This window comes from Etheostoma spectabile, unplaced genomic scaffold, assembly GCF_008692095.1.
Source record: "Etheostoma spectabile isolate EspeVRDwgs_2016 unplaced genomic scaffold, UIUC_Espe_1.0 scaffold00569331, whole genome shotgun sequence".
Taxonomy (NCBI): Eukaryota; Metazoa; Chordata; class Actinopteri; order Perciformes; family Percidae; genus Etheostoma; species Etheostoma spectabile.
The window spans coordinates 1,073,321-1,082,298 of record NW_022605066.1 but is presented as its reverse complement, the minus strand read 5'-3'; the positions used below and the strand labels follow the sequence as shown (position 1 = coordinate 1,082,298).

The window sequence follows — 8,978 nt, the reverse complement described above, 5'->3', positions numbered from 1 at the left end:
TCCGAAAAGACGACCACTTGTACAAAACTAAAGTAACGAGCCAATTTTGTAAAATGTAAGGAGTAGAAAGTACCGATATTTGTGTTAAAATGTAAGGAGTAGAAGTAAAAAGTCGCCACAAAAATAAGTAGTAAAGTAAAGTAAAAATATCAGAAAAATCTACTTGAGTACAGTAACGAAGTATTTGTACTCCGTTACTTCCCATCTCTGCATATCTATCTATACACTTGCTATTACACAGGGAAGGCGGGGGACAGCTCCCCCCCTCCCTAAACTTATGAGGAAGCTAAGCGCATAGCTAGCTATCGTTTCTGTGGAACCAATACACACACACACACACACACACACACACACACACCACACACACACACACACACACACACACACACACACAGTTCTTCTTAGGTTTCGTTTTCTCAGAGCCGACCGCGGCGCAGCAGCACGGTCTCTCTTCTCTTTTCTAATCTTCTCTTCTCTTCTCTTCGCTTCTCTCTGCGAGCCAGCAAATAGACGTGTCCTATCTTAATTACTTTTTGTATCAAACCCTGTCTGAAGACGTCGCATTTGACGGTGTGGTGTGGACAGCAGTCTTTAAATGTCCCGGATGGTAAGTGGGTGTTATTTTCCCTTTGGCAGTGTGGAAAAAGTAGTTCCTAAATCTTTTTTTTTAAATGAATACCGATATTTCCTAAAAGTAGTTCCTAAACATGTTGTTTTAATTAATACCAATCTTTGCTACGTTTTACGATGTAGCCTATGTGAATCATCTGTAGGCTACTTCCTGGATCTAACTTGCAAGTTTTATAAATGGATGTAGGCTAACAGGCTAATCTTTTGGGAATATACTTGATTTTTTTCCCACTTTGTTATTGCATATTATAGGCCTAATTATGAAGTTATACTATATATAGCTATACTAAAGTAAGTCGGAATCATGTAGCCCTGCCCAGACAGATTCAGCTTCTTCCTGGTTTTATTAAGAGAGTGTGTCTCCATTATCATTAAACATTATAAGGAAAAATATAGAGAAAACAGATTGGATAGGGAATTTAAAATACGGTGTGTGGATTAGTATTGATATGAAAATATCATTAGTTCATAAGTGGAACTGTTGCATTCATCAACACATAAATGTTGTAAACTAGCCTTTAAATGTTATATTTTATGGACACGAGGGCTGACACAGCTACCTTACCCAACCTACAAACGAAGCAACTGAAAAGATAAAAAAGTGGCGAGGAAACCTCAATAACATACAGTAGTAGCACACACACACACACACACACACACACACACACACACACACACACACACACACACACACACACTGGAATGTTACTAAGCACTGCTTGTTTTGTTCACTAATTCAGGGCAGTCCGAGGAAAGGAAAGAAATAACAGATCGGCTTTATTGTGATAGAAGTGATGAAGTGGCATGCAACCCTGTAGCAGGACTTTGCATTCCCCATATTATTTCATAATTATTAGCATGAGTCATCAGTTTTAATACTACTGCAGTGCCCGTTCAAAATGGGCCTGTTTAGTACTTTACCTCAGACCTAGTTCCAAAATGGGTGTGGTCCGGGTGCATGAAGTAAGGTGCTAGGAAGTAGGAAAGTTCCTCTTCCTGAAGATTATATAAAATAATATATATATATATAAAGTCCTAGTCCAAAATATGCTCAGACATTTGTCAGACAGCTCTTGCTTACACACACAAACCTTATGCTCAAGGAGAAAAACATGGGCCCAGATGTGCGCCACTAGTAACACAATGTCAGCCTCACACTGCTTGCAAAGCACTAAACACACTTGTATACACACGATATAGACACAGAAGTACATCATGATGTCACTTCCTTGCAATTCCAAAGCACTGGCTGTCACGTGAGCACACCTATGAGCCAATCTGTGAAACACAGCCATCACTTGTGCAAGCGCATGCTTTGTAGACCTACCAATCAGTTTTAAGCACTATAAAAATGCAGCAGGTAAGTGTAGTGTTTTTTTTAAAAGTAATTGTAACCTGTACTGCATACAGTATTTGATGTTTGGCTGTTTTTTGCTGAGCTAACAGTGTTTATGCAGTAGTACTGTAGCATCTAACTGGGACATGTTTAGCTGTGATTCTCCATGGTGACATGTTGACTGTGATGGGTATATGGAGAGAAATAAATGATATTTTCCTCAGTCTGCAACATTGGTCTTGTGTAGTGTCAGGTGAACTTATTGTATATTTGCACTCTCTCTGTGTACCTCATTTACAGTACTCTAATCACTCAAAGGGTCGGAGGTGTTCTGCTGATTGGGTGAAGTGTTCTGAAAAACCGGTCCCTGCTTTCAAAATAGTGCTTAACCAATCAAAAAAACCTGTAGTATATTTATATGTATGCCTTCTTTTGCAGCAGCCGGGTAGTCAAGATTGGTGTGAAGTGAGCCAGCTTTTTTGGATGATCAGGAAAAAATGAAGGTAAAAATGAATACCAGGATATGATATTTTGTAGGCTATTTTATGTTTCCAGTACATTATTCAGAAATGTACATGTAATGTAGAAGTATCTTTTATTGTATCTATTCCTCTAGTGTGAATCGGTCTTTTAAATTATTTTTGTATCATTAGTGAGCTACGTCTGTGAAGAAGGAACCAGTGCTATAATGGCAGATGAAGGTGAAATGAAGGTAAGAAGCATTAAAACAATCTGCATTACATACCATAACCCATAAACTGACAACTATGATAAAATGCAGGGCTTAAAGCAGCCGTGAGCTAAAATAAATAAATAAATAAATTTGGGAACTTGCATGCGGGTGTCATATTTTTGAGTCAATTGATTCCAACAACCAATCATATGAGAGGAACGCTGCTCTAACTAAGGCAGAGCTCAAAGTACTCAGGCCTGGTGCCGGATTTCTGGGTCATGACTATTTTAGAAAAATAAATAAATGAAAAAGTCCACATGGGATTTGTTTTTGATGCGCTAGGTTTAACCAATCATTGAACTTCCACCTATCAATGAAAGTAGTTGTAGCCAATCAGATGCAAAGTAGGGCAGGTCCTTACCAAAAAGCAAAAGTGCGGTGTGTGGTCCGAGGTAACGCGGCTAAAAAAAAATGAATATAGGACAAGAGGAAAAGGTCACTAGATGCTACTCATTAGATGTAAGTCACTAGATGCTAGTCATTAGATGCTAGTCATTAGAGGCTACTCATTAGATGTAAGTCACTAGATGCTACTCATTAGATGTAAGTCACTAGATGCTAGTCATTAGATGCTAGTCATTAGAGGCTACTCATTAGATGTAAGTCACTAGATGCTACTCATTAGATGCTAGCCCTTAGATGCTAGCTTTGTTCCGTGCACTCTGTCATACGAGTACGTTACTGGCATTGACCACTGCAACTGTGCCTTTGCTGACCAACCGTGTTGGTGATTAAAACAATACGTGTGTGTGCACGTTGAAAGCGTAACATGATTTGTCATTAACAATGGCCGCTGTATGAAGTATATTTAAAGCCCAAATTGCCTTGACAAAACTGTATGGAATCAGCTTGGCCGTTATTTGAACATAGTTTCAGAGTCTAGCTATATCAAAAGCTAAACAATACTAAGTTTTTAATAAATGTACATGAAGCAACTAATGTCAACATGGACAAAATCATGAATGTACTAAATCACTTTGATAATGATGACCTGGCCAAAGTAACAACGCATCTAGAAAGTTTTACAATTATTTAATGTAGGATTATGATATTATTGAAATATGAAAATCTACATTGACTCTTTATTTAATAAATGGTTGGACAAAGTAGAAATGTACCCATTTAATTTTATTCATCCCCCCTTCCAAAAAAAGTTTCAGGCTCAGGATTCTTTTCACTTTAAGCCCTGTAAAATAAGTTTTAAAATAGATTCACAAGCATTTAAAAGATAAAGTTATGAAACCCACAAAACTTTATAAAATGTTAAACCACTTCAGGTCTTGTGCGTTATTACACAACAATAATAACAGCACTTTTAATTTCAGAGCGAGGAGGACCTTCCACCTGACATCAAGGATTGGAGTAAACATCATGTGAAAGAATGGATTCTCAAGGTTGTGGATGATAAAGTTGCAGAGAGACTGTTTCAGCAGGACATTAATGGACCTAGTCTTTTGCTTTTAAATGCAGAAGACTTAAAAGAAATTGGTGTGACTTTTGGACCAGCAAAACTTATCATTAATGCCAGAGATATTGCAGAGAAACTACAGAAAGAGAATCCAACAAGCTATACATATCAGCCTGGGAGCCCGTGCAAGCCCTATCCATTTCGTAGGTATGATGATACATATAGATACATGGAGAGCAGCATTCTTGATATTACAGAATCAGGTCCCTCAGACTTAATTGAACCCTGCCACGAGTACAAAGCTTTTATCAATACAACGAATGAAACTAAAATGAGCAAGTTCATAGAAGAGACTATTCGCTTTGCAGCTGCCTGCATGAACAGCCGCACCAATGGCACCATACATTTTGGAATTGGAGACGAGCCGGACTTCAGACACGGTCAAGTGTTGGGAGTGGTTGAAAAGGTCACTGAGGCCTATGCAAAAGAGCTCAAATCTGCCATTGATGGTTATTTTGAGCATAAACACAAACAAACGGCTCAAATTTGCATCAAACATCCGCGATTTGTTGGGGTTCTCAATAAGAATATGACATCATCAGACAAATTTGTGATAGAAGTGGACATAGTTCCTGACTTTACTCTGTGTGAAGAAAACATCTACCACACTTTCAACGTGGACACAAAAAAAGCCAAGAAAAAAGCTAAAGGTAAAGAAACAGACACAACGGACACAAAACCATTCAAACAATTCTTTGTCCGAGATGGCGGTAGCAGCAGGGATCTTCTCAAACCAACCACATCTGCCAAACCTATGGACGACTACAACCGGTTTGTTGACAGTGTGAAACAGCGATCACAACTCCGAAAACAAGCTGAAGAGAAGCACCTGAATGTGATCAAAAGCAGTACTCAAGGCTCCAGATTAAGTCAGATGATAACTGGTGGATCCCACTCTTTGGATAAGTCACACTTTGAGCAGTATGTGATAGTAGCTAACAAATCTCATCCAATCCAGTTTGAATCACTGGGGTTTATTGTGGAGCTCAACCCAACAGCTGTTTTGGACTTTGATCCGGAATCAGCTAAACATGGATGGCAGTATCACTTTGAAAAGCAGAGTACAACAAGTGTCCATTTACCAGCACAGTATAAAATCACGGAAGGAGTTGAAGACATTGCAAACAAGTTGAAATTGACTCGAAACACCAGTTGGGTGTTCTGCAATGGAGGTATTGAGGATGAGGTACCCTCAGACATAGACAAGTGGTTGATGGACAAGGGAGCCTCCGTTCGAGATGTGATTTCTTTCTTGTGTCGGAAAGATGTGCTTCCAAACAAAAGATTCCTTGTTATTTTCTTACTTTTGTCAACAGTAAGTGAGAAGATGGACCCTCTTGTTGAGACTTTCAGTACATTCTACCAGGAGCTCAAAGGCACAGATCAAATCCTCTGTATATGCAACAATGAAAAAGCGTTTACTTCCTGGACAGGCTTAATTAACGCTCGGTGCGGCACCAACATCTCGCAAAGATGCATATATGACCTCAGCTTAGCTGAAGTCAATGGCACTGTCCTTAGTCTTTTGTCAAAAAACCGTAGATCCAGCCGTTTCTTACCCTGTGGTGGAGAAAGCAAAGTGCTTCTTGAAAAAAAAGTGGAGCGTAGCCTGAATACCTTAGAGGTCCTGTGTGTGAACCAATGTGAAGGGGGAAATGAGGATCAAATTGCCATAGAGGAGAACTTCTACAAAGGAGGAAAAGTGTCCTGGTGGAATTTTTATTTCTCTGAGCAGCCTGGATCCACACCATTTATCAAACGAGACAAGTTTGACTTCATCATGAACACACTCCTGCCAGAGTTGTGCTCCTTGAGAAGAGCCTGTGTGTTGCTCAACCTCATGCATGTACCTGGATGTGGTGGGACAACTTTGGCCATGCATACATTATGGGCTCACCGGGCAATGTTCCGCTGTGCTGTTCTCAAAGACAGCAATGCTGACTTTGCTGAAGTCGCTGATCAAGTGGTCAAACTTTTAATGCATGAACATAAGGAGCAAATACCACGGGTCCCTGTTTTGCTGATGATAGACGCCTTTGATGATAAGGAAAAAGTGTTTGACTTGCAGCAGTTCATTGAAAAAGAATGTGTGAAGAAAGACATTAAGTCTACCACTCCACAGGTAATTCTCCTGAACTGTATGAGATCAGAGTCCTCTGACCAAACTGAACCAACTGCCGAGATGGTATTCATTGGAAATAATCTCTCTGAGACTGAGCAGAGACTGTTTGAGGATAAACTTAAAGTAATAGAGAAAACACACAAGAATGTAGACACATTCTATGGGTTCATGATCATGAAGAAGAACTTCAAGCCAGAATATGTTCAGAGTGTGGCCCGCAACACCCTGAAAAGCTTCAACATAAATCAGAAACATGCACAACTCCTGGCTGTTTTAGTTCTGTTGAATGTATACTGCAAGAATGCCTTGCTCTCCGTGTCTTTGTGTGAGGAATTTCTTGGTCTTCAACCAAAACCAGTTTGTGGAACAATCAAAGTCGAAGATGGATTTGGGAAATTCTCCACTTTAGTGTCCACCTTCCGCTATGAGGGTAAGGTAGTTTTCAAAGCTGTGAAAATGATCCATTCAAGTATTGCAAGTCACTGTTTGCAAGAACTCACAACAACACACAATGTGAGCAAAGCTGATATCACCGACCTACTGCTGAACACAGACAAGCTTTACGAGAGCACACAAGGCAAAGACAAACTCCTGCAAGATGTCCACTACATTCTGGTGAAGAGACATCATTCAATGGAGGAATCTAAATTCTCTCCACTAATTCAAGACATCTTAGCTGAAACCCCAAGACTGGAAGAGATTGTGCTTCAAAATGCATCCAAAAGATTTTCGAACGATGCAGTTATCTGTCAGTTACTTGCCAGGTACTATTACCTAAAAAAGAAGGATTTCTCAGAGGCAGAGGTTTGGGCAAACAGAGCTAGAGATCTTTCCAAAGACAGCTCATATTTTGCAGACACATCAGCGCAAGTCATCAAGCACAAGCTCAAGGATGCCATAGCAAACTGCAAGGAAGTGCCTATTCGTCCTGAAGAATTGAAAACGTGTCTTAAAATGGCTCAGTCAGCAATAGATGCATTCAAGGACACACAGAACCTTGCAAAAAAGGAGTCAATTCAGCGGTTGAATACCAAGACAGACAACTGCCCTTTCAATACAGCAGGGTGCCTTGGAGAAATTCAAGTTGGAGTACTTGTCATTGAAGTGCTGAAAAAGACCCCCATATTCTCTTCTGACAATGTCCGCCATGACATAATGAGTGGTGTTCTCTCTGGACAAATGCAACTTCAGGCTGTAGAGAAAAATGATCAACGGTACACCAAACATGCACTCCACTACACAATTCTCAAACAGTTTGAGGATGTACTTTACAACCTCAGATATAGGATGAAGGTGAACTTTGACTTTCTTGACAATTTTTATGTGAACTTGGGTTCCATATCTGGAATGAAAAACAGTCGTGAGCAAACAGCCCAAAACGAGCTTTTCAGATGTTTCAAACAGTATGTAAATCTTTTCTGCAAGACAGACTCTGCAGCTCTTTTGAAGACTAAAACCCTGAATAACATGCTGAAACTATACGAGGCAAACCAATTCCTGGAGATGCATAAAGCTGATACCTACTCTGGGATTCTAAATTGTCTGTCAAATGGCATCTTACCCGACATAATGACGAAGATTGCCAAACAGTATGCTTTTGTTTGCGCACCTGAACATAAGCCCACTGTGAAGGAGAGAATCAACTTCATCTATGTCAATGTTGTGTTGAGTTGCATCAAGCCGGGATCCCAACATCTTGTGCCGTACCAGAAACTACATGCTTTCCTTTGCCAAGTTCTTCGTGAGCAAATCCCAATAAGTGAGAACTTGCCACTGCACTTCATCGCAGTCTTGCTGTTGTGGCCACAGCAGTATAGTCCGGAGGTGGTTACACCTAGAAGTCTGGAGAAGTACATCTCACAGATTAGGACCTTTTATCACACAGTGATGAAGGAAGTGTACAATGGCAAGAGACCCGTTGTACATTTCTTCCTGGGAAAGAAGCAGGGCTATGAACGACTGGTACACTTTGGGGAAATCACAGCGTGCATCAACCTTCAGCAGGAAGACTTTGCCTCCATGTGGGAAAATGGCAAAATATGGAAAGAGAAGAAGGTGGAGGAGCGCCTTTTAAGGGTAACTGGCGAGGCAAAGAACAACATGATACTGGCACATACTTGTTTCCCAGATCTGAAGGTTGAAGTCACCCCAATGTTTCAAAGTCAGCTGAGTGGCTATGCACCGGGTTCAAAAGTGTCATTCTTCATTGGTTTCACAATGAAAGGCCCTGTTGCACTTGACATTGACTAAACTTTGAAAGCAGCCTATTCAGACCAGGGGTTGATGCACAGACTGTGTAAGTTAGGCCGGAAAATCTGGAATACCCCCTTGTGGCTGGCTGCAGTACACTTATGTCATGTGACTTGGACCAAACCAAGAAATTAAAGAACACATCAGATACATTTTTCCCAAGATGGTTTTTGTCATTTTAGGTTGTTCTGATCAGGCTCATATATTGAAGTGTTCATTCACATCTGGTTAAAATAGTTATTTGATGGCTCCAAAATAACAAGATGGCAACGATACTTTTATAAGTAGGAGGAAGTGGAGACACCTATGAACCTACTTTAGCTTACAGCTAATCATTGTGGATCCTAATGTGTGACACACCCTTGTAAACTTTAATGTTTTGTGCATTCCTGGCTCTGTACATTATTAAGCGGTACATTATAGCAATGCTTTGCAAAGG

At 40.2% G+C, this 8,978-nt stretch overlaps 1 protein-coding gene across 3 annotated transcripts; it reads left to right on the top strand.

Annotated features, from left to right (window-relative positions):
- The first annotated feature begins 358 nt into the window (after positions 1-358).
- Positions 359-8,598, top strand: LOC116684801 (sterile alpha motif domain-containing protein 9-like). Of its 3 annotated transcripts, none has more exons than XM_032510231.1 (4): positions 359-607; positions 2,405-2,469; positions 2,620-2,678; positions 4,025-8,598. In XM_032510231.1, the coding sequence occupies exons 3-4, from the start codon at positions 2,655-2,657 to the stop codon at positions 8,537-8,539; spliced, it is 4,539 nt and encodes a 1,512-aa protein (XP_032366122.1). In that variant the 5' UTR covers positions 359-607; positions 2,405-2,469; positions 2,620-2,654; the 3' UTR covers positions 8,540-8,598. The 3 variants fall into 3 exon arrangements, with proteins under 3 accessions (XP_032366122.1, XP_032366123.1, XP_032366124.1); XM_032510232.1 differs by having other exon boundaries at positions 2,614-2,678; XM_032510233.1 differs by having other exon boundaries at positions 427-607; positions 2,408-2,469.
- Positions 8,599-8,978: the final 380 nt, after the last annotated feature.